Source organism: Bombus terrestris, chromosome 1, assembly GCF_910591885.1.
Source record: "Bombus terrestris chromosome 1, iyBomTerr1.2, whole genome shotgun sequence".
Lineage (NCBI taxonomy): Eukaryota > Metazoa > Arthropoda > Insecta > Hymenoptera > Apidae > Bombus > Bombus terrestris.
Window position 1 is genome coordinate 1,531,851 of NC_063269.1, and position 25,205 is coordinate 1,557,055.

The 25,205-nt window shown below is 37.2% G+C and overlaps 4 protein-coding genes across 11 annotated transcripts in view; 2 read left to right on the plus strand and 2 right to left on the minus strand.

The window, feature by feature from the left end:
- The first annotated feature begins 4,007 nt into the window (after positions 1–4,007).
- On the plus strand, positions 4,008–6,830 carry LOC100648081. Its single transcript, XM_012320230.3, has 2 exons — positions 4,008–4,442; positions 5,528–6,830. The coding sequence occupies exon 2, from the start codon at positions 5,528–5,530 to the stop codon at positions 6,209–6,211; it is 684 nt and encodes a 227-aa protein (XP_012175620.2). The 5' UTR covers positions 4,008–4,442; the 3' UTR covers positions 6,212–6,830.
- Positions 6,819–8,727, minus strand: LOC100647954. Its single transcript, XM_003393098.4, has 2 exons — positions 7,720–8,727; positions 6,819–7,148 (listed from the first exon to the last, which is right to left on the minus strand). The coding sequence occupies exons 1-2, from the start codon at positions 8,725–8,727 to the stop codon at positions 6,819–6,821; spliced, it is 1,338 nt and encodes a 445-aa protein (XP_003393146.2).
- A 649-nt stretch (positions 8,728–9,376) lies between these two features.
- Positions 9,377–10,824, minus strand: LOC100649722. Its single transcript, XM_003393110.4, has 4 exons — positions 10,701–10,824; positions 9,983–10,147; positions 9,767–9,895; positions 9,377–9,641 (listed from the first exon to the last, which is right to left on the minus strand). The coding sequence occupies exons 1-4, from the start codon at positions 10,704–10,706 to the stop codon at positions 9,435–9,437; spliced, it is 507 nt and encodes a 168-aa protein (XP_003393158.1). The 5' UTR covers positions 10,707–10,824; the 3' UTR covers positions 9,377–9,434.
- A 2,079-nt stretch (positions 10,825–12,903) lies between these two features.
- Positions 12,904–25,205, plus strand: part of LOC100648195 (cytosolic carboxypeptidase 1) — a 32,551-nt gene continuing 20,249 nt past the window's right edge. For 2 of the 8 annotated variants that reach the window (XM_048407453.1, XM_048407469.1), the window contains exons 1-14: positions 12,904–15,034; positions 17,016–17,161; positions 19,358–19,440; positions 20,054–20,165; positions 20,328–20,470; positions 20,549–20,693; positions 20,830–20,961; positions 21,100–21,243; positions 22,009–22,180; positions 22,531–22,597; positions 22,793–22,968; positions 23,061–23,649; positions 24,131–24,640; positions 25,005–25,183. In XM_048407453.1, coding sequence (XP_048263410.1) covers positions 14,931–15,034; positions 17,016–17,161; positions 19,358–19,440; positions 20,054–20,165; positions 20,328–20,470; positions 20,549–20,693; positions 20,830–20,961; positions 21,100–21,243; positions 22,009–22,180; positions 22,531–22,597; positions 22,793–22,968; positions 23,061–23,649; positions 24,131–24,640; positions 25,005–25,183 — 2,702 coding nt within the window. In that variant the 5' untranslated portion in view covers positions 12,904–14,930. Of the gene's footprint in view, positions 15,035–16,556; positions 16,622–17,015; positions 17,162–19,357; positions 19,441–20,053; positions 20,166–20,327; positions 20,471–20,548; positions 20,694–20,829; positions 20,962–21,099; positions 21,244–22,008; positions 22,181–22,530; positions 22,598–22,792; positions 22,969–23,060; positions 23,650–24,130; positions 24,641–25,004; positions 25,184–25,205 lie in introns of those variants that run through there. The other 6 variants (XM_020864844.2, XM_020864852.2, XM_048407434.1 and 3 more) reach the window with 6 other exon arrangements.

Below are 25,205 nucleotides of genomic sequence, written 5' to 3' on the forward strand. Positions count from 1 at the left end.
TTAAATATTCAAATATTCAAACATTGAAACATTTAAATATTCAAATTTTCAAGCTTTCAAATATTTGAATATTTAAGTTTTCATATATTCAAGCATTCAAATTTTTAAATATTCAAAAATACAAATTTGCAAACTTTCAAATTTTCAAACTTCAAAACATTAAATGTTCAAATTCACAAACTTTGAAACATTTAAATATTCAAATTTTCAAGCTTCCAAACATTAAATATTCAAATATTCAAACTTTGAAACATTTAAATATTCAAATTTTCAAGCTTTCAAACCTTTGATGAATGTTTCAAGTGCAATATTCTTCCAATTTTTCGAATTCGAATATTTCCAAACACTCGAACTTTCAATCTTTCAAATTTTCGAACTTTCATGCATTAAATATTCAAATATTCAAACATTGAAACATTTAAATATTCAAATTTTCAAGCTTTCAAATATTTGAATATTTAAATTTTCATATATTCAAACATTCAAATTTTTAAATATTCAAAAATACAAATTTGCAAACTTTCAAATTTTCAAACTTCAAAACATTAAATGTTCAAATTCACAAACTTTGAACCATTTAAATATTCAAATTTTCAAGCTTCCAAACATTAAATATTCAAATGTTCAAACTTTGAAACATTTAAATATTCAAATTTTCAAGCTTTCAAACCTTTGATGAATGTTTCAAGTGCAATATTCTTCCAATTTTTCGAATTCGAATATTTCCAAACATTCGAACTTTCAATCTTTCAAATTTTCGAACTTTCATGCATTAAATATTCAAATATTCAAACATTGAAACATTTAAATATTCAAATTTTCAAGCTTTCAAACATTTGAATATTTAAATTTTCATATATTCAAACATTCAAATTTTTAAATATTCAAAAATACAAATTTGCAAACTTTCAAATTTTCAAACTTCAAAACATTAAATGTTCAAATTCACAAACTTTGAAACATTTAAATATTCAAATTTTCAAGCTTCCAAACCTTTGATGAATGTTTCAAGTGCAGTATTCTTCCAATCTTTCGAATTCGAAAATTACATGATTTTCAAATATTCGATCTTTCAAACTTTCAAATTTTCAAGCTTCCAAACATTAAATATTCAAATGTTCAAACTTTGAAACATTTAAATATTCAAATTTTCAAGCTTTCAAACCTTTGATGAATGTTTCAAGTGCAATATTCTTCCAATTTTTCGAATTCGAATATTTCCAAACATTCGAACTTTCAATCTTTCAAATTTTCGAACTTTCATACATTAAATATTCAAATATTCAAACATTGAAACATTTAAATATTCAAATTTTCAAGCTTTCAAATATTTGAATATTTAAATTTTCATATATTCAAACATTCAAATTTTTAAATATTCAAAAATACAAATTTGCAAACTTTCAAATTTTCAAACTTCAAAACATTAAATGTTCAAATTCACAAACTTTGAAACATTTAAATATTCAAATTTTCAAGCTTTCAAACCTTTGATGAATGTTTCAAGTGCAATATTCTTCCAATTTTTCGAATTCGAATATTTCCAAACACTCGAACTTTCAATCTTTCAAATTTTCGAACTTTCATGCATTAAATATTCAAATATTCAAACATTGAAACATTTAAATATTCAAATTTTCAAGCTTTCAAACATTTGAATATTTAAGTTTTCATATATTCAAACATTCAAATTTTTAAATATTCAAAAATACAAATTTGCAAACTTTCAAATTTTCAAACTTCAAAACATTAAATGTTCAAATTCACAAACTTTGAAACATTTAAATATTCAAATTTTCAAGCTTCCAAACATTAAATATTCAAATGTGCAAACATTGAAACATTTAAATATTCAAATTTTCAAGCTTTCAAACCTTTGATGAATGTTTCAAGTGCAATATTCTTCCAATTTTTCGAATTCGAATATTTCCAAACATTCGAACTTTCAATCTTTCAAATTTTCGAACTTTCATACATTAAATATTCAAATATTCAAACATTGAAACATTTAAACATTCAAATTTTCAAGCTTTCAAATATTTGAATATTTAAGTTTTCATATATTCAAACATTCAAATTTTTAAATATTCAAAAATACAAATTTGCAAACTTTCAAATTTTCAAACTTCAAAACATTAAATGTTCAAATTCACAAACTTTGAAACATTTAAATATTCAAATTTTCAAGCTACCAAACATTAAATATTCAAATGTTCAAACATTGAAACATTTAAATATTCAAATTTTCAAGCTTTCAAACCTTTGATGAATGTTTCAAGTGCAATATTCTTCCAATTTTTCGAATTCGAATATTTCCAAACACTCGAACTTTCAATCTTTCAAATTTTCGAACTTTCATGCATTAAATATTCAAATATTCAAACATTGAAACATTTAAATATTCAAATTTTCAAGCTTTCAAATATTTGAATGTTTAAATTTTCATATATTCAAACATTCAAATTTTTAAATATTCAAAAATACAAATTTGCAAACTTTCAAATTTTCAAACTTCAAAACATTAAATGTTCAAATTCACAAACTTTGAAACATTTAAATATTCAAATTTTCAAGCTTCCAAACATTAAATATTCAAATGTGCAAACATTGAAACATTTAAATATTCAAATTTTCAAGCTTTCAAACCTTTGATGAATGTTTCAAGTGCAGTATTCTTCCAATTTTTCGAATTCGAATATTTCCAAACATTCGAACTTTCAATCTTTCAAATTTTCAAACTTTCAAACATTAAATATTCAAATGTTCAAACTTTGAAGCATTTAAATATTCAAATTTTCAAGCTTTCAAACCTTTGATGAATGTTTCAAGTGCAATATTCTTCCAATTTTTCGAATTCGAATATTTCCAAACATTCGAACTTTCAATCTTTCAAATTTTCGAACTTTCATGCATTAAATATTCAAATATTCAAACATTGAAACATTTAAATATTCAAATTTTCAAGCTTTCAAATATTTGAATGTTTAAATTTTCATATATTCAAACATTCAAATTTTTAAATATTCAAAAATACAAATTTGCAAACTTTCAAATTTTCAAACTTCAAAACATTAAATGTTCAAATTCACAAACTTTGAAACATTTAAATATTCAAATTTTCAAGCTTTCAAACCTTTGATGAATGTTTCAAGTGCAATATTCTTCCAATTTTTCGAATTCGAATATTTCCAAACACTCGAACTTTCAATCTTTCAAATTTTCGAACTTTCATGCATTAAATATTCAAATATTCAAACATTGAAACATTTAAATATTCAAATTTTCAAGCTTTCAAACATTTGAATATTTAAATTTTCATATATTCAAACATTCAAATTTTTAAATATTCAAAAATACAAATTTGCAAACTTTCAAATTTTCAAACTTCAAAACATTAAATGTTCAAATTCACAAACTTTGAAACATTTAAATATTCAAATTTTCAAGCTTCCAAACCTTTGATGAATGTTTCAAGTGCAGTATTCTTCCAATCTTTCGAATTCGAAAATTACATGATTTTCAGATATTCGATCTTTCAAACTTTCAAATTTTCAAGCTTCCAAACATTATATATTCAAATGTTCAAACTTTGAAACATTTAAATATTCAAATTTTCAAGCTTTCAAACCTTTGATGAATGTTTCAAGTGCAATATTCTTCCAATTTTTCGAATTCGAATATTTCCAAACACTCGAACTTTCAATCTTTCAAATTTTCGAACTTTCATGCATTAAATATTCAAATATTCAAACTTTGAAACATTTAAATATTCAAATTTTCAAGCTTTCAAATATTTGAATATTTAAATTTTCATATATTCAAACATTCAAATTTTTAAATATTCAAAAATACAATTTTGCAAACTTTCAAATTTTCAAACTTCAAAGCATTAAATGTTCAAATTCACAAACTGTGATACATTTAAATATTCAAATGTTCAAGCTTTCAAATATTTGAATATTTAAATTTTCATATATTCAAACATTCAAATTTTTAAATGTTCAAAAATACAAATTTGGAAACTTTCACATCCTCAAATTTTCAAATATTTAAATATTGAAATGTTTTATCTCTCAAACATATATATTCCCCATTTCGAGCATCTTTAAGCGCTTGGTGTTCGATGCACGTCCACGTTCACAGTTCGTCCATCAATCGTGCGCCATGCATCGCAGTCCTGTGCATGGTAAATGCTTGTCCTTCTGCAGTTCGCTGGTTGATGTAGACGGGCCTGATGTTGAACATTACAGTACCGATCGCGGAGTACTTTCGCTAAGTGGTATGTAGTGGGGGAGGTAGGACTTGAACCCTGATTGTGAGACCCCATGGGCCATATATACTACGGTTCCATGCAGTTCTCTTGCTACTTAGTGTCAGCTTCTCGACGATCCTTGCTGCTCTGTACGGAAGGTATACCAAGAGGGAGACGGATCGAGTAAAAGGTAAGCGTCGTTCATTTTATTATCGACAACTGATCTTTGGTTACACTCGAATTCATATGACAAAAATTTGACGATTCTTTGTCTTTATGACTCTTCAAAGTCACGTTTTATGACGAAGAACGAAAGAACGCGTCGGGCAAGGAAGAAATTCGCTTATGTTAATGAGATGAATCATTGTAGCGAAGCGCGTGTTTACAATGTGGTATCGACGTTCTATGCATTTTCCTTCTGTCCGATAGAATTTACATTTTTCATACAATTACTGCAATTATAAAAGTTACTAAATTAATGGATGATTTAATTTTAATTTTTCGTAGTTAACCGCTTTCCTCGTTGAAATCTGTTTTTCTCTCGATTATCTGAACTTCACGGAACGCAAGAATTTTGCTAGGTGCGACAACTCGACTGTTAGCACACACCTACAAAGAAAACAGTCGAGATTTTATTCCGTGCACGTGTAGCTCGCTTCTTTTGTATGCGATCGTTCGAGCAAGCACACGCGAGATTCTTATCCATGGATGTCTGTTATTTCTCGAGAAACAATGGACAGCTGGTTGACACGCGGTTAAATCGTCAGTCTTGCTTTCTAGAAATCTGGATAAATTTTAACAAGTTCGTATAACTTTTCACTTACGAAACTAGTTCTTCGTAGTTACGATCTATAAATTACAATCTTTTTTTTTGTATATTATATCTTTTTATACTCGTAAAGTTATTAGACTGTGTGTGTATATAAACAGGATAGATTCGAATACCGTGGTATTATATCGCGAGCGAATTAATACAACACCTCATAACGTTCTGACATTCTCGCATAGCTTTGTTCTTGCATCAACGCAACGCGGTTGATAATTGCAACTATCACGTACGTCACTTTGGGGTCGTTTTACTGTACGTATACACGCGTGCTCGCGCTAGATTTATCGACATTGTGCTCGAACAGGGACTTTGAACTATATCATTCTCTCCGTGACACGATAGCTTACGGGACTTGGTATTTGTTTCGATTATACCGTCATTTTTGACACGTTATATCGTACTAAACATTAATTCCCGTTCTTTTAATTCTATTTAATAATTTTCAGATGAATTTGTTGGTCGTCTTCGCGTTGATAACAGTGGCTTCAGGAAATCCAGGACTCCTTCGGGTTCCTAAAGTGTATAACGCCGTGATTACAAGTAATCAAAACTTGTCCCCGTCCAGGGCATATCCAGTGATTCAACCGATAATCCATCGAACAGCGGTTGGATACGTGCCACCGGTTTATTACACGCAAGTAGCGCCTCATCTTGCTGGACCAGAAGTCGTTCATCTTCCTCAAAATCCTCTAAAATCGTACAATCAGCCTGACGTACAAGCCGAACCCACCGCTACCGTCGAACAGTCGAAACCAACTGACGCGAAGGATAAAATAGAAGCAACGTACTCAAGTGCAGAAGAGAACAAAGGTTTAAAGTCGGAACCTAAGAGCAAGAACGGGGAACAAGAACCTCTAAGCTTCTATCCCAATTATCAATCGTTATACTACGATCCCTATTTTTACACGTACAGTGGATTCAACCCTCACCTGGTCCCAGGGACCTACTACGTCGACTATCAACCCTATGGCACTTTAGAGCCTATTCCAGCAACCACACCGAAGAACGGGTTCTCCGAACATCTGCTTCCAGCTTACCACGAGGAGAAGCTCGCTGCAAAGGAACAAAAAGAGAAAATACCAGACGTACCACCGCCACCCCTTCCGACAGCTGTGCCCAAAAGTTCCTGAAGGGGAACCCGTCCGACAAGATTCTTCGAATTACGTTTATTCGCCGTCATGGTCAGACTGATTATTTCATAGTGTTTGGAGGAAACGATGTATTTTACGGACGATGAATGACGTTAAACCTTTTGGAACCGAATTCTTTTTACTCGCGAGAGAAGCTCTCTTTATTATTTATTGACCATAGAAACAAATTTTTTCCCCGGTGGTTTTGTAAAAAGAACATATACACCGAAACAGAGTAGTTTTACTGAGAACAAATACATTCGTCGTTTAGTCAATCGAACCGCTCAGAAGCCACACTGAACAACTTTATCAATTGCAAAGTACAGATGTTATAAATTCTGTTTTTTCAATTTATCTTCGAATTTATTATTTTCTGTGCCCTCTTCTTGCAATGAATGAACTTACGAGAGAAAGCCATTTGGTTCTTGAGAATCGAATATTAATGGAATAAAATTAAAACATTAATAGAGAATGCAGTTGATTAGTTTGACTTTTGACAGGCTTAATTAATGGAATATTAATGCAATATCAGGAGCGAAAGGGTTAAGAAGGAACAATGAATTTGATGTACGAGGGTATTGTATGGTTCATTTGTTTTAATATAAAATTACGGTACGAAGCTGCAACTGTTTTCTACTTTGTTGACGGCCCACATCCTCACGGAATATGATAATTGCTCGAGATGGAAGCCGTTGAACTTGAGCTTCGCGTTGATAAGGCTGCCGTCCTCTCTACGATTCACTTCCAGTTTCACCGTGACGCTCTTGTTACGATTCAATGATTCCACTCTGATGCATGTAATGCAAAGATGTCCATCCACCGACGTAGTTATATCCGCGACAGCTTGTGACGCTTGGCGTACACTGATGATTATGTTATGCTGATATACTAAATTACCAATACAATTACCCCATTTCGCGTCGCTTTTGTCATCGTCCTAAACACATTTATCATTGTTTGATTAGGAATTTGTAGAAATACAGTAAAACTCCGTTTACCTGAATCCCATTTATCGGAACAACATTTTAACCAATGTTTAAGTGAGATTGTCAATTTCTTGGACATAATAGTCTCATTATCTAACAAAATCTCACCTGTTCATGTATCGTTTCGTATTCAGTAAAAGCAAATCCAAGTTTTCCTGATTATATTCTGTGATTATAGAAATTTCTAATTAAGAAACGATCTAGTTGACAGATTAACTAAAATTTCTGGCTACCGAGTTCGCTTACGTGAACCTCAACTCTGTTGCATAGAGAACGAAAAGTAATTGGTAAGAAAAATTAATAAGAAAAAATGTGTGAATTCCTATTGTATCAATTGTTTGTTGCTTCATTGTGAGTTCAGATAAATTGAGCTCTACCATACGATAGACGTTTACTCATAATTTTTTATCCCCTTTTTTATAGTTTATTTGCATAGGATGTTAAGCATGTTAAGTTTAGTCTGTTAAATTTTTGTAGCATAATATATACAATTTTGATAAATACATGCATCGCATAACTTACTAGTTTCGAGTCATTAGACTTCTGATAGTCATCGTTATCTTCCAGATAGTCAGAGTCTTCGTCGTAGTCCTCCTCGACATCTAGCGAATTTTCTGTAGTTTGAAATTGGTTTAATCGGTAAATACGATAGGCTGTTGTCGTGGTTTCTATGGTTTGTTCTTGAATCGGTGTCGTAGAAGAAGTGGAAGTACTAGTCTGGAGACTGTTATTCGCCTTATCGACTGCGTGTTCCCTTTTATTGATATTATTTATCGCGATCTTCACGGATGAGGGCAAAGATACGTTGTTTTTCTTCTCCAAATCGTATTTATATATATACTTTGGAGTCGTGGACGTTTTCTTCGCGTACTTGTCCGCTATTTCTTTTTGGCGAGCGTGAAATCTGTCCATAACCGCTTTCCTTTTCGCGTAATATTCCGATTTATCATCCTTCGAATCCTTAGTCACCGCGTAACGTTTCGATCTATTCGTTTTATTATTCGGCAAATAATTCACGTAACGTCGACTGATTTTCTTCGTTTTGTCCACGGGTTTGTCGTCGTTCGAATCGCTCGAGCGTTCTTTACTCTTCCAATTCTTGTAACCAGCCTGAACGTGAGCCAGCTTCAACTTTTTATGGCTTTTCTTCGCGCCTTTGAACTCATTCAACGCAGTCGCGTTTCTTTTTACTCTGTCCTTGCGCGTTTCGTCACTTTTATCTCCGATTAAAAGATGTTCCCCATTCCCGATGGATTGTTCCTTGCCAAAGGGTTCCACTCGCAGCCGAGTGATCTTGTATTTCTTGAAAATCGGTTTAATCTTCGTTTCGACGTCTTCGCCAGCGTCCTTTCTACTAATAAGCATGAATCTCCACAACTTGAGTTTCTTTTCTTTCCCCTTAACGTCGTACGTTTTTAATCCCTGATAGTCTCCTTCCGTGATTTTCGTCTCCTTGAAGGTAGACGACTCGATAATCACAAAAAGCGTCAACGTCAGAGCACCGACCAACCAAACAGTTTTCGGAGTCATATTCACGATCGATGCGAACGATCCTAGCACCAACGAAGCAAATGAAGAAATCCGAAGAGAGTTTCGCATCTTTGACCTCAGTTTATCTACCGTTCGTGGGGTGAGAGACCTTTCCCAGCGTTGCTGGACGCGCGATTGTTTCGATGTCTCAAAAATAATATCTAATTATAACAATATGTTTATAAAATTTATCGCAAACCGATGAAAACAGACTAATAGATTATCTTCCGACGAGACTACCCTATGATCGTGGCGCCAATGATGCAAAACGTTCGTTAGCTTTTATCGTATCGTGTTTTACAGCTCATAATTACAGCTCTCAACGTGAACACATTTTCTTAAACACGGCCGGCAGATTTAAATTACTATTAAATTACCACAAAATTACTATTCCATAGAATCGAAGAATTTAAGGAGCAGCTAGCTAAGAATTCTGCTACGTTAGTAGCTTGTTGGCTCGAAGTTTGATGAAAGTGAAGAATGTTATTATTAATATTTGTAGAGTTAATTTCATATTAATCTTAGCGGATGATTCGATATAAATAGAATTATAAAAATGATACCAAATTTTTGATAGCTGGTGTACGTAGCTCAGAAACTTGAATCATTAAATTTCTAAGTGAACGTGTAAGTACAAGGAAGTAGCGGGTAAAGGTGTAAATATTTTATTTAATTAGCACGAAGCGTGAAACGTAATACACGGCAGTTTATATCGATTCAATGGTAATGCTGTCATCGTCGATGTCTTCCCCGCTCTCGTTCGATTTCTTCATTTCTTTTTCTGGTTCAACCTTCGTGTCCAATTTTTCGATGCCGTCCTCGTTGCTTTCATCCTCTGGTTTCATAGTGGTTGTCGACGGTGGGCTTGGTTTAGGCGGTTCTCCCGGTTGAATAGGTTTCAACAGTGGATACACCTATGAAAAATCAAATGGATCATACTATTTCAATGTCCAACGCACGCACAAAGCTGTTATTGTTGAAAAAATTGATTTTTTACAGAAATTGAGATATCAGACGATCGAGCAATTTTAGTTTTTACCGGATTCAATGGAAATCGGAAGTCATGTACAGGGGTGCTATAATAAATGTTATAAGCAGGCAAATGGGAGACCGAAGGCCTTCCATAAGCGACGACAGCGGCTGGGATACCATTCACATCTACGGGAACCTATAGAAACAAAGCAGCGATGAAAAAGAATCTGTAGAAATAAAGAAAAAATGATGAAATTTTACAAAGTTTTAAGAGACACGTTACATTTTGATAGTAAAACGGAGAGTTCTGGTATTGCAGAAGTTGCGGATATACGCTGATGACTTCAGAAGGGTTTTGATGATCGTTGACGTACAAGTTTAGTCCGATTGGTTTCGACTCTATCGATACGACCAGGATTACAGCGAAGGCAAGCAACGTGGCGTAAACCTTGAAAAACGATGGTGAAAAGATTCTGACGAATTCAAAAAGAACGATTGTTTCTCCCATTTATAGAATGATATATCGAATCGTGTGATAGGAGAAACAATGCGGTAGTTAGCTGCAGATTGATCGTACGAATCCTGTGTCGAATAAAGAAACAGCTCGTCCGACGCTTTTGATAATACGAGCTTTGGCTCGATGCGCAGCATCGCGTGGCCCGCATATCAATGATTCTGATTCACAGGCAACGCGGAAACTGATTTTTTTCCGCAGATGTAACGGTTAGTCGCGTCTTGAGAATTATTCATAAATACAGTGGATCTCCTCTGCCACTGGTGTTATTATCATTTCCAACCCTTTTGGTCTTAAATTTATTTTATACGAACGAAAAAATAAGAATATATCGAACGAAATATTCTATTTGTCGTCGTGCCCGTTTACCGAAATACAAATTATAAGAAACTGTTCATAATGGAAACTTGGAAAAGTAAAGTAGGCGTGCTTCTAGTTGGAAAGTTGGAGAAACGATATTTAAACGAACGATCAGAAATAGACTCACCTGCATAGTGTGATCACAGCTTCGCGATAGGCTTGGGAAACTATCTGTACTAACCGGAATTTCAGCCCTACCTACGATTTATATATTCTTCATGGAGAGCAAACTCCCCCACCCTGTCGAATATCATCCGTGATTGTTTTTTTCCTTTGCTCCTACGCATAGCTCTTCTGTCGTTTCACCTCGGTCCTTCGTCACGATCAACGGGATACTTGCTCGTGATTCTTTTTTTCGACGACGTAAGCGCTCTATAATGATCGAAATATTTTCGACGTTGCCCGAGGATTCAGGATAAATCGATTAATACGACGCTATCAACGATCTTTGTTAGTTAGCCTGCCAAATAACTCAGGACAATACAAGATCTGACCAAATCTTGAAAAAATCTCGTTTTCCACGAAATAATCTTGCGTGTGTTTCACGAGTTTGTCATTACGGTAGGTAGAGTTATGACAACGTTATTTTATCGAGGTTAAGATACGAACTTATGAATAACATGCCTGAAAGCTACAAACGAAAATAGCGAATTCATCGAAACGTATCACGTTTGGTAACAGGTTTCTATATAGTACATGCATATATCGAGCACAGGATGTATTATAACGCAAGGTTTATTTACTGTTTCGATTAGAAGGACTAAGACGAGATCGTGGAAGGATAGTCATACATGAACCGGTTAACGTTGGCAAATTGCCGTTTAGAATATGAATGAAGGGTGTGGCCTGGCGACTTTGACACCCGAATTTACATTTCTAATGTTGCCGTGTCCGTTACCGTTCCGTTTCTTCGATTCGGATCATCGCATCGAATTTCTTCCCAAGGTTATGCGCGAATTCAATACTTGCAATGCATAAATTCGACTAATTACGGGATAAATAAAAATATAATTAATGAAAATCAAAGTCTCTGAGAAAGCATGTACGTAACGTGGTACGTTATTTAAAGCGAGAAAGCGATAATTATACGTCGACGTGAAATTCGAGATGCACTTCATGGTATTCGTGCCGAAAGAATTTTTGACATTTTCGTTAAAGTTTGCAAGTAACCTAGTTTCTTAATTACGCGTGACAATTTCGTTAGGAAAATCGTGGAGTGAGTTGGGATTCATCATCGCTTAATCATGGTCGTTCGACGGAACTTGCGAAATCGGAAGTGCTTAACTTCACCGTGACTCGGTCCTAGTATGGCTCCCGAAGGATGGCTCTCGAGAGTGGTTAGCCGAAAATGCAAAAGACAACTTCCGATGGTGAGGCTCAGAAGCGAGAAGTGCAGCATTGACAATCAAGGGAGTAAACACGATGAGGATAAATGTCACGCTGACGTTTCGAGGTACGTATTGTACATTTAAAAGTCATGCTTCGCTAGGTTACATTATTTAAAACAGGCGTTTCATACGTTTCAATCGATCGAAACGTTCATTCGAAATCGTTAAATGCAATCTATCGCACGATAGACGTCCTTCAGTCACACAGCGTTTATTTTATTTATTCGAGCAGCTTAAAGCGACGACTCCGTGTAGCAATAAAAACGACACGTTTTGTAATTAAAACACGTATTATAAAGATATGGCTAATATATCGCTGAGAACGACTAGGCGATTTTTGTGAATGCTTTGATCGCGCCAACGTCAAGTAAACAGAAATAAAATTTGACAGATTGATATGTTATTCGAACGATACTGCGATAAACTGTCGATTTTTATGCATTCACGAATAATTCAATGGCGTAAAAGTATATAAAATGCACATAATCTGTGGAAGTATATAAAATGTCGAAATATTTATTATAAAAGTTTCTTCCTAAATCTTACATTTTCAGCGGTGCTTATAGAAATATGAATTTCTATAAATTTCCGCAGTTAAGCAATAAAAATTGGCCTCGATGCAATCGTTAAGAGAGATAAATATAAATACGAACGCAAGTAACAAGTACGACAACCTAAAGTGACATAAAAACTCGGACATTTTTAATAATACTTTAAGAAAATTTTCGTTTCATCTAAATTACTCTACCGATAACGAAATCCTATAAAAATACACGACTAAGAACAAATATATAGAAATATTTTGAGCATTAAAGAGATGTCGGCGCGAACCACGAGGAAGCAGCCGATGGACCAGTTTGAAAGAAAGCGCCTTTTCGGAAATCGATAGGAAGAGAGCTCGTGAGGCGTCGACTGCGCTCGTGAAAGTTCGCACGGGCACTAATCAATCCGCGGGAGCTATCGTGTTTATCAACAAGTGCCGCATACACCTGCTTTCGCGTCAGCTTCCGTGACGGTCGTTCGGCAACCACCATCATCGGTGGCAACCCCTTCGTTGCCGGTGGTTCTTCGAATCGTGTTCGAAGGCGAGGTTAAAGCACCGAGTCGTGTTCTCGACCAACCACCACCTTGCTGCGTGATAAATCGTGCGTGTTGCTCGTTGACGAAGATTATCCTCGCCGACACTTCCTCCGATCTTCTGTCTCCTCTTTTGGTTTTCCGCTTTTGTTTCCTTCGTTTCCTTGGTTTTTCCCGGTTTTCTCGTCGAGCGTGAGTTCACTGGAATTACATACTATTAATAACCCAACGGTGTCGTTGCACGATATTGCTCTTGACCAGCTGTTTTTCAAACGATTTTTGCTCTCGACGACGAACAGTGGCATTTTGTCGAGAATTTTCGTGCCGACCTTTTTGTGTCGTCGTAGATTTATTAGATTCGAGACCGTGAAAAGGGAAAAATAAGTTTCTAACGGTTTGTTTCTAACAGGTAAAGGTTAGTTCCGAGAGGGTAAAAGGTTAGGTCAATGAATTGTCTATCGAATCATCGAACTGTATTTGTGCTTCTTCGTGCTTTTTATTCGTTTTGTCATCGTTGGATTTTAAGTGATAGAATTTACGATAGATGTACTTGATTTCGACAGACTTTAGCCCGAAATGAAAATTCGCCAGACAAACAGATCTTCGCTATGTTCGCCGGGAAATATCTCCACGAAATTGTGAGAAACTTGTTCATAATTATTTTCGGTGACTTTGTCTTAACGCGTATTATACCGATTTATTTAAGGATCTCCGATGGCGTTTGAAAATTTTCTTGTATCGTTCCGATATACTTGCGCCATAAATACTTCGCTTCTCGAAGTACAAAGTCACCTGCTGCTCATAATTTACTGTCTCGCGTCTTAATAAACTGATGATCTTTACAAAACACTGATGGAAGCTTGGAGACATTATCCATCTTTTGGCAAGCAAATTTCGTTCCTGCCATCTTTCATCGTCGCGTCATCTGCAAACCCTCTTTCCACATATTATGTGCGCGTTGAAATCCGCCGATTTCGAAACAATGCTCGCTGTGATCTGCTTGAAAAAATCCCGAAAATATTCTCCGTTTCAATTTACATAACAAAGTGAATTACACAATTTAGCGAATTTTGTATTCTTCGCATTTTTATGAATTGCAACGTGTGTATGAAAGTGAAGTGAATCTATCGAATCTTAATGAATCAGCGATAAAACGTTATTATCTACTGAAGCTCAATTGTCTGCGATGACCGTGTAGAAACGCGTTTTGTTCCACGCTTCAGGACACGAGGTTCAATGATGCACCGCTTAATGATCGAAGGGTGCGATCGAGGAGGGTGGAATCGAAAATATGAGAAAAGGGGCGCGGTTTTCGGAAAGCGGTCGTCACTATAAATAGAGCCGCCTCGTGCGTGCGTGCTATGCTTTTAAACATAGTTTTGGCAGCGCGAAACGTCAAACCGCCTCGGAGTGGCAAAGCGCGTGGATCGTTTCGCGAATTTCACGGAAAACATTGACCGAAATCCTTGTTCCTTTCTGCAATACCTGGTTCAAATCACTGGACATCTTCGAGTCTGGAGAATAAAATGTGACTGCGCGTTACTATTTTTTAAAAAATCATACGCCCCTTCGTTAACTCGTATCAAGAAGGAAACAAAGAAACAGAAGATTTGCTGACAACATCGAGTAAAATAAAACTCGTTCGAGTTTCATCGTGATATATTTCGATAATAAAACGATCAATATCGTTTTGAACGTTCGTCGATTAAATAAATCAGCTGTTTTATTTCGTTGGTTGTCGTGTCGCGTCTCGACGACTCTTTTCTTGTCTTTCCTTCCGATTAAAGGGAGGTAAAAGAGCGGGGAGCTTCGTCGAGAGGAAGAAATGAAAAGTGCATCGGAGAAGTGTGACAAGGAGAACCAGCGGCCGATGGAGAGAAACCACGAGGCTGATGGAGACGCGCAGGACGCCCAGGACGAAGAGTAAAAATCGCCATCACACTAACAAAAACGCCTGTCCCCGCGTTTCGTGCGTGTGCTCGTCGCTCTGCGTCAGGTTTCCGGTTCCCGTTCCGAACGCACATTTGCAGACGCTTCGATGCACACTTCGCTATACGCTTCTTTTCGTTCGTATACGATGGATACAGGAAGTACTTGTCTACCGATAGGTTTTAAACAGTATTTCGTAAAATTATGGTTCCTTGGTCAATTTGTATAAGAGGATCAGTTCGTACGTGTATATGTCTTGTCAGAAGTCTGTAAAATCGACATGCAAGAGAAATAAATTATCGGTCTAATAACAAATAGTTTTCGCACAAATTGTAGCGTTATTGGAAATTACAGTCGAAGGATAGGAATAAAAACGTGTTATCAGAAATTTGTTATACGATATCTGTTCTAGCGATGTCCAAAAATATAGAAGCTCGTTATTTTATAAAAGTCGCTTGAGAAACCAGAGTTTCATAGATTGTTCTTTATGCGAATACTTCCTACATTCATCGTACGTTACACGTACGTATTATTTCTACTACCACTACATCGGAGAATCGTTTAGTAGCAAGTTCCAATTTTCCTTGAGAAATATCATCTTATTGAAAGAGGAAGGAATGGTTGTTTGATAGAAACAATAGCGAAACGTTCCGGCAGAATGCGATTCATTGCCGGTTGGCTGGTCTCGCAAGGTTAATTGCAAAATATTGGCATGGATAGCGATACGATTTCGGCCAAATAAATTATAATGTTGTCGCGAATGTCCAATAAAATCGTTGACAATAATTGGTCCGTATATATCGTAGGAAACTAATTACTCTGTACAATGTGTCTTCTTGAACGTGGACGGATAGTTGTCATAAAAAATACAGGTGGTCGACGGGTATTTCCAAACAATTTATTAATTGAATTACAATTCGCGATTCATTCGTTACCTGTATTTTTTATCGTAGCTTTATTTAAATCCTGTTGCTTATAGAATCATAGAAGACTGGCTAGTTCCACGATACCTTTGACTTTCTTCTAATGCAAACATTCGCGATTCCAGACTTTCGAATCTTCCTTATCGATCAACTTGAATTTACCATCCTATAACTGACATTTTTAAAACTGTCGGTAATTGACCCGAGAAACATGCAACGTTTGCTATCGCGATTGACATTCGAGAAGAAAGGGGGAACAGAGTTCGTGTCATCGAAGGTATCGTGGAAGTTCTGAGAGGAAATAGATATTGGCCATCGCCGCCAATTAATTATCGATACATAATGATAACGAACGACTTTGGTGATTCGCACGTTTTTCTTTTTTTTTCTTCGCGATCCACGCGATTTATTTCGAACATCGCTTGTTATTTGGCCGTATTAATTAACCTTGAATTCGAGGCTTTCCGACGTTCGATTTTCATTTCTGTGACATTGGCTAACAGCGTGGCGTACGTGAAAGGAGACTAATGCGCATTACGCGCGAGAAATTGGCGCAACGCCAATGGACAGTCGATTGATGATACCGTGAATGACTCTACGTTTCTCGCGTACCTGTCCCATTTTCTTTCTTTTTCTTATAGAAAAGAGAATCGTGATTCTTTTGTTTCTACATCGCAGATATACGAAGGACATTGTAGACGTCAGTAGGACGGGCCGCTACGTTCTATTAGTTAAGTATGATAATAATGATTTTTATTTTCTTTCGTCGATACACAAACAACAGACGCAACGTTTTATTTTATTTCGTGTGAATAAAAATAGACGACAGACCCAGAGAAAGTTTTTTCGATCGATTGACACGCGAGAAAATAAAAATTCGTCGAATGGTTATAAAATATTTTTCTTTCAAAACGAAACGATCAGTGCGATCTGCATCGTTCTGCTTGCCACTGTGTGCAATCCCTCCTTTGTTATGCGTAGCATTTTGGTAGCACGAGATTGCATGTTCGACATCGGTTTGCCAAGATAAAGCGTGCTGTTTGACTTGCAATCCTTTCACGCTCGTAGCTCTTCTCTTACTCTGACCGATAATTGAGCTTTGATTGTCGGCTGTTTGTGGTTTAGTGTGATGTCACCGAGCAACAAAAGCGCGGACGAGGCTATAAACGAAGCGTTGTTGGAGAAGCTGCGAAGTTGCGTGTCCAAGCCGCAGGAGGCCGATACGTTCAGACACATTGCAGCTAAGATTCATGCTCGTGTCACGTCTTCAGGTAACCATGCTTACACATACATGTACCTATTGTCTCTTATTTTCTCTTTATCTTATTTCACGACTTTCACAATTCAGGAAATTACATTATTGCATCGTTAACAAGTCCGACAATAAGATTTCGTGCGGATTTAAACGACCTATAAATAGGACAGCACTTTCTTTCTTTTTCTAGGGAAACATTTTTTTGAAACGAGTACGTTTCACCGGTAAACCAGTTTATCCGTTTCGGAATTGCGAACGATCACCGAGCAACGAGTTTCGAATGCGGTAGCAAAGTTTTAAACGACTCGAAACAGATTGGACACTTTAAGACGGAGCCTCGTGCCGCTAAATTGCTATTTTTACCGCGAACGTTGGCTTCTATTTCATCGGGCTAATCACCAGAAACTTGCACAATTTATTATTCGTACCGTGTCGGGGTGCTTGCACGGCCGCCCTTTCGTCAGCAGCGGCAACACTCGACACGTTCCCGTCTCACGAATTTTCGTTCTCAATTCCTTTTTACGTTGCTAACAAACGGCTCCCTGGTAATTCCCGTTCGCACGAACTCTTTCAAGGTAAAACGAACAACCTTCGTGTCAAAAGATCGGCTCAAAAAGAGTAGAAAAATGTATAAAGAACATTAGCATATTCTTGACCAAAGAACTCGGATGTCGAATTTAAATACAGGCCTCTTTCGAATACGCGGTAGAACCTTCATTATCCGCACTAAAAATCATTTACTTTGAACTACCTTATAAACGTTAATATCAAACAAGAGGAAAAGTTCCTAAATAAAAATGTAACAATTTGTTTTCAGCTGCCATCCTCGTTTCCGAAGCTTTTCTTTTATAATCGCAAGTAAATCGCTCTGCTAAAACACATTAGAAATTGACAGAAAGTCATAAATAACGAAGAGTAAAATAGAAAACAATATCGTGAGGAACGATGATGAAGCATTTTCGCGATGTATTCCAGATAAACACGCTGCGTTCGCAATTGTATTCCCATGCATGCCACGATATTATCAAACGCTGCGTTTCATTAGTACATGAATTTAGACCCAGTTTCACCTATGCGAATTTCCATCACACGCGACCGACATCGTCTATGTGCAGCCATTTCTTTTTTAAACGATTGCGATTGCGTCGATGTGACGATAAGGATTCCGCGGATTGGCGAACAGGTGTGCCAAGCAGAGTCACGCGTCATACACTGGCCGTCACTCGTTATTTTCGAAAAGCCGGCTTTCGATTACATAAGAGTTTTCTTTAATGCTGATAGATCGTTTGGACGTAATCCAAACCGTACGGTACAATGTTAGACTGTCTCCGGGAGAATCGCGGTCGTGCCAATTTGATAAGGACTCGTTGTCTCGTTGATCGATATTTCTTTACGTTCGAAAGCTCGTGGAAACGGTGTCGTTGCACCGAGTCATCGTTTGGCTAACGAGACACTTTCCATTGGAAAAAGTTTCGTTTGTTATTGCAACATTCTGCATCGTCGTTTTACCGTTGCTTCCAATACGTAGTTTCATAGAGAGAATTGCGGCAATTTCTTATTTGAGAAAATATATAACACGGAGAGACGGACTTGGTGAGAGAGGCGAGTTGGTTTGCTTAGGTTCTTTCAGCTGGCTCCCGTTCAATTGACTTTTTCCTCTAAACGCTCGTACACGTGTTTAATGTAAGTATCTATTTACATTCTTACGAGACCTACAATTCCTAAATACGTAAACGGTGCTTTATAAACGTGTCAATCGAAGAACCTCTGATCAGGCGATGCTCTCAATTAGAGGAGACACGAAAAATTTAATAGCGGTCGATTATATGGAGAAGATGTTGTGCTAATGGTTGGATATTTTCTCAGGCCAACAGCTTAGTGTGTAACATCCAGCTTTTTTATGGATAGTGTTCATGGCATTGGTCGCAATTGGCCTTGTGTCAAGTCTGAAATAGGAGCCATGTATTTTGTCAATGTCCAGTATGCTTGGTATCGCATCTGTTCCTTCGATTATTCATGGTTGCGGACATTGATTTATCTATGATTTACGTATGTCGTACTTTGTTGTTTCATTATCAGGAAATCGACTATTTATAATGACTATTCGTTAATAATCTTAGAATACAGACGGTCCGATTTTCCTCGTGGAAATTTCGTAAAATTCTAATTATAACTATTGTATTAAAACGTTTAAAGAATCGGTATCTTGCAGATCGGCGGGTGCGTGAGCGCACGTTGGAGAAATTATGGCGCAAGAATTCCGGCGCGATGGAAATATTCATCACAACGTTGGAGGTGGGTAGCTTTTTTAATTCTTTGCGTTCAAACATATTTTCGCTCGCAAAAATTCGCTTCGAAAGAATTTACGTGCGATGAATTTTTGAGGCGTAAACAACGCACGCTATCTGCGGAGGATTAATTAACTGCTGTCTCAAAGCTTCTATCTTATAGAGCCAAACTTTGTCAACCCCCATTGTTAGATCACCACTTAGATCAAAGACGAAGGCGCGCACTTTTACTTGAAATCGCGTTCCTGATTTTCAAGGGGCGTGACCGAACGGCCTGGCTTTTGCGAAACCCGACATTTAATCGACACTTTGCGGATCCAATTAAGCGTGCGGATAACCATGTCACGATTAACATTTTGCACGATATGGCGTGGTTAGGTCGCATCAGCCAGCTCGGTCCCCATTGTCTGTCTTGTCGACAGGGCTTCCTGCGGCATGCAAAACTGGAAATCCGTTCGTTCCATTTCTGTTAAGTATTGCACGCACGCATCGCAGGAATAATTATCTGCATGGCCTGCTGCGCGTATCGAATATCTCTCGATCGTTTCCTTTGCCATTGCAACGAGTCCAGATGCATTAAGTATAAATCGTGGAAGAATTATAAAGTTCGTTTGTTACAGAACTGCAAGGATCACGTGATAAACTGCAGTATCGCCAGCATATTACACGAATGCATATCACCCCGTGTCGCGAAGGGGAAGACCAAAGGGAACAAGAACAAAAGTGCCACAAGTAATTGCAATTTCTAAGTTTCGACGAGTTGGTGTTATTGTTTCTGAAGAAAATCTGCCAGCATACGTCGTAGAGATTTGTAGAAAGTTTGGAAACCTAGATCGTATAATTGCCATCGAAGACGTATGGTTAATTGAAACGATAATTGGCTGTCCTTTACAGGATCCAGCAGCCGAATGGCAGTGATGCAGCTGATCAATTTAGGAATCACGCAAGTTCTAGTTAAGCTTTTAGTTAACCTGCAACACGCGGACACTATTTCGAGCGAAGTGCTCACGCAGGAGGTGCTTTGGCTTTTGGGCCAGGTAATACATCGTCGTTCCCTTTACAATTTCATTCGACTTTTTTCAATTTTCTAAATAAAACTTAACTTATTTAAATAGATAGCCCAAAGGGACCAGAAGTTCGTGTCGAAGATAAAGATGCTTAATACGATAAAATTGTTTCACACGCTCCTCAAGCAACATTACAACAACAGCAAAACGCTACTACCGTTGTTATTGACTGTTAAATGTCTGGCCAGAAACTGTGAGTAAATTGTCTCTGGATGAATAGATTTCTATAATTCAGAGTTTACAGATATTCCTATATTTTCTACACAGAAATATCTATAACTTGTCGAACGTTTCGTGTTTATAGTTGTTTAAATCCGACTGGTTTTCAGCAATCTCTCTTCAAGTGTTGGTGAAGGACGGGATCTCCAGCACGCTGGAGAAAACGTTCGTATGCGTCGGTTACATGCCGCATCTGAAACTCAGACTGCTGTTAGAGTGTTTCAAATATTTCACAACGAGCAGTACGTAGACTATTTTCGTTTATCGTTAGCGACGCGCGAGCTGATCCCATCAGCGAATTGAACTTTAGCAATTAGCCGGAATTTAAACGAGTACCGGTATACAACTTACTTACACGAGCACGTGTGTTTTGTTCGTAGAACTTTGTTGCACGAAATTCGTGAAGGTGGGCCTTGTGCATCTATTGATGAGGATTTTCGAAAGATGGGAAAGATTCGACGGCCCGATGAGACTGAAGATTTGCAATTGCGCCTTGATCACGTTGCAGCACTTATGCGTCATAAGTGAGTTTATTCGTGCCGACCTTTAAGCGTTGCGAATTACGAGAACAGCCGGCCGGAAGTTGAGTCTGTAGGGCGTAGAACGTACAGTCGTGTGCGATGGTTTAACATGATTCGCTTTTCAGCACCGACCATCGTGTTCTTGGGTTATACCTAAATAAAAATACAAAACATTTAGATTAGATTTTTATTTATTTAAATCCATCGAGCAAATTGAAGTTTAAATAACAAGACTTCACTGATTATCCTCCGCTATCTATGTTTTCTCGTTCATATAAGCATTTTGCGTTCACGACAAATAGGTTCAATTGTTTAATCAGGAATTCGTTTAATCTGTTAACCACTTCCAGATAAGTCGATTATATTCTTTACAAGCATAAATATATAATTCGTTTTCGACAGAAATGCCACTATGCGTTAGAAGATGGGAGATTTACAAGCAAAGAATTAAAAATTAAAATAGAGTTATGTCAGCCTTAATTAACAACTTAATCGTGTATTAACTGAAAGATTGTCCGAATAACCAAAAGCTCGTATAAACGCAGTTCTACGGTATACAAACGTCGTTTCTTCTTGTGTAATTATTTTTGAACCGGTTAGTTATAGCTTAGTTAGGACATCGAATGGCTCTAGTTATCTTTTCTTACGACTTATTTGCCATTTCTTGCAGAACAAACATATCGCATGTAAATTTATGTTCACGTTATATCCACAAGCGGTGGTTTTACGTCGCCATTACACGTTGGGACTTCTTTTTGCCCGTTTCAGAAGCCGGCAGAAAGGCTATCAAGACGAACAATGGTCTGCAACTACTGTACCGGTTTTGCAGCAACTGTCCGGAGGATAAGGCATACGATTCGTTGCTGTCACGTATATGCGGTATAATCAATCAATGTCTGGAGAAGAAGGAGCTGCCGGTGCCCGAAATGTCTCCGGCAAGGTGAACGAAACATTCAAGGACGCGCGAAATCGATCAACGCTCGAATTGTTTTTTACGACGGTAGCTTATTGTTGATCTGGGATAACGGTTCAACTATCTGACGTTATCCATTATTAATAATAGAAGAAGCATGTTGTTTGTTACGATAATGGGTAGAAGATAAGCGATTGAAAGAGAAGTAGAGATTCGTGTATCGATTTACCAAATATTAAAACGAGAATTTTACTTTGGGTATCTTGAATATCCAGTGTGTCATGTGCATTGTGCGTACATTTCTGCGCAGATATCCTCCGGCAACAGGCAGCATGATTATAAATAACCTTGTAAATTTATGTCGAACTCTTTCGCAGATTCGTGCTACCTGAAGCAAATGTTAGACCGAATAGCGCCGAGAGTGGCAGCGACATCGACAGCCAGGTGCGTATTTTTGTCGGTCAGAATGATGCAACGAGTGAAACGTAAGGTTGCGAGGCGCCACACGGGATCATAAAACATCGTATAATTGCCTTTTGACGCCGGAATGGTTTCTAAGAAACTGTCTTAGGTCAAATGTTAAGTACCGAACCTTAGCGAGCATCTGTAATCTACAACGAGCAAAATGTCTCTACGCAGGCCTGTAGCGTGGCTTCTCTTGGAAGACTGTACAGTGACCTTGATTCCGGAGACGAAGAAGAAAGTCAGAATTCAAGGACGAACGTGAAAAATATGAATGCAGCCGACGAAGTGGACGAGAGCAAATTCTTCGCTGGTGTGTTCACTTCTCAAAGATCAGAGGAGGATCTGGCCGAGTACGTCGACAATATTTTTAACAGTCAGTTTTTTGGGTTAAACTTTCACTGGGAGAAAGTTTAATTAACCTGTATGTCTCTTCATTGTTTAGATACGGCGCTTTCTTCAAAGAATTAGGCAACCTACAGAACCAAGTTTGCGTAGCAAAGTCTTCAACAGAGAAATTGATCGATGCAACAGACACGAGAATATGCAGTAGCAAAACAAAAACGTTCACGAAGGATCCGACGAAAGAAGGGATAACAAAGAATCAAACGTCAAATAATGACACGGCTATCAAAATTTTTAACGACATGTCTTCGAATTTGTCGGATCAACAGGCCTATTGCGTGATAGCAAGCAGAGTGAAAAGCGTGATAGATTTCGTGAAGGTGGCTTACCCGGATCTGATCGGTGGCGATGGTCTCGGAAAGGACGAGCCTTTGAACAACAAGGACAGGAAGGTCTGTCGATCGAAACTTCTTACGTGCGTGGAACGAGGTCTTCACGGTGGTACCTTGGTTCAAGAAGTAGTCTATGATCTTGACGCTTTAGCTTCTAATAACAGCGACGAGCAAACACCGGCTGATAATCATTTGTGCAACTGGGATGAGAACAGGATAGGGAAACGTTGCTCCGACACCAAACAGCTGCACTTTGAGTCCAGATTCGAGAGCGGGAATCTGAGGAAAGTTATTCAGGTACAACTCTATGAATATTTCATATTATTCTATCTTATTTGCATTGCCAGCCATAAGTATCATGACGTTATTGTAAACATCGGTCGACTAGGACACCGTATTTATTTTCTCAACAGTTTCGATTGCCATCTACGCCTCGTTTTTTTGCACGGAACAATCTTTTTTCTGAGAAATAATGGTATTAATAATATTAATTAATTAGCGTTTCGATAATATAGAATACGAATAAAATATTTATTTACTTGAGGAAATTAAATTCCTTAATATCTTAATACTCTGCAAACTTATGAGCGTGAGTACTTTATAATGTAAAATACTAAATAAAATAAAACGTGCTGGAATTTTCCAATAAATGTAACGTGTAAATGCGATAGTACTTATGACTGATAATGTATATTTAATTTTCCAAAGAATGATACTTGCGTTGGTTCTCGTTTCGCGGTAAATCTGCATCATTTCTTTCCAATCCGCTTGCTTGCAGATAGGCCCGAGAGAGTACGATCTAATCTTGACCCCGGATGTGAACAGCGGCTCCAGGCATCAGTGGTTCTATTTCGAGGTATCGAACATGGAGGCGAACCTGCCGTATACGTTTAACATCATCAACTGCGAGAAGGCGAACTCGCAGTTCAATTTCGGTATGAAACCGATTCTCTTCAGCGTGACGGAAGCTCAGTTAGGCAGGCCAGGTTGGGTGAGAACAGGCGCCGATATCTGCTACTATCGGAATTGTTATCAACGTCCAACCAAGGGGAAAAATTATCTGACTACGTCGTTCACTGTCATCTTTCCTCATGCGTACGATGTTTGTTATCTGGCGTACCATTTCCCTTATACGTACAGTTTGTTAATGACTAATATTTGGAAGTGGACCAGGAGAGTTCCTTCGAATACGTATTTCAGAGCGGAGACTCTTTGCGAAACGTTAAATGGAAACAACAATCCTCTGTTGACTATTACGTCTATGGATTCTAAGAGCAATCCTATACAGGTGAGTTTCGAAGAGGAAATATGTATACAATTGAAGAATTGAAAAGAATATTTTGTTAGGTGATGGATGACGAATGGCGTTGATTTTATTACATAGAAATTTTAACTCTTTGACAGGCTGATACAACGAAGATGAATTCCGAACGAACGACTTAGGAAATATTTATTTCGACGTATATTTATCGTCAATATTTCTTTTGATAAAAATTCCTATTTTCAACTTTTCACGGACAATCGATTTTAATAGTTTCGTTACGTACAATAACATCTAAAATATATGAAATTTATGGTATTATATTTTTTATGTTACACCGTGAAAGGGTCAATGGAATGATCTCGAAACACGTTTCCTCTTTATTCTCCAGAACCGTAAAGTGATATTTCTAACATCGAGAGTTCATCCGGGTGAAAGCAATGCTTCATGGGTGATGGATGGTACGTTAGAGGCGCTGTTGAGCAACAACCCTTACGTAGCGAGTTTACGAGACGATTACGTATTCAAAATAGTGCCAATGCTGAACATCGAGGGTGTGGTAAACGGTTGGTAAGTGATTTCTAAGAAGGTA

Coding starts and splice junctions, on each gene's coding strand:
- LOC100647954 (XM_003393098.4), bottom strand. CDS start 8,727: ATGACTCCGAAAACTGTTTGGTTGGTCGGTGCTCTGACGTTGACGCTT. Junction 7,149..7,719: donor AGTCTAATGACTCGAAACTA/GTAAGTTATGCG, acceptor AAATGTGTTTAG/GACGATGACAAAAGCGACGC.
- LOC100648081 (XM_012320230.3), top strand. CDS start 5,528: ATGAATTTGTTGGTCGTCTTCGCGTTGATAACAGTGGCTTCAGGAAAT.
- LOC100649722 (XM_003393110.4), bottom strand. Junction 9,896..9,982: donor CTCCGTTTTACTATCAAAAT/GTAACGTGTCTC, acceptor TTGTTTCTATAG/GTTCCCGTAGATGTGAATGG. Junction 9,642..9,766: donor TCCGATTTCCATTGAATCCG/GTAAAAACTAAA, acceptor GATTTTTCATAG/GTGTATCCACTGTTGAAACC.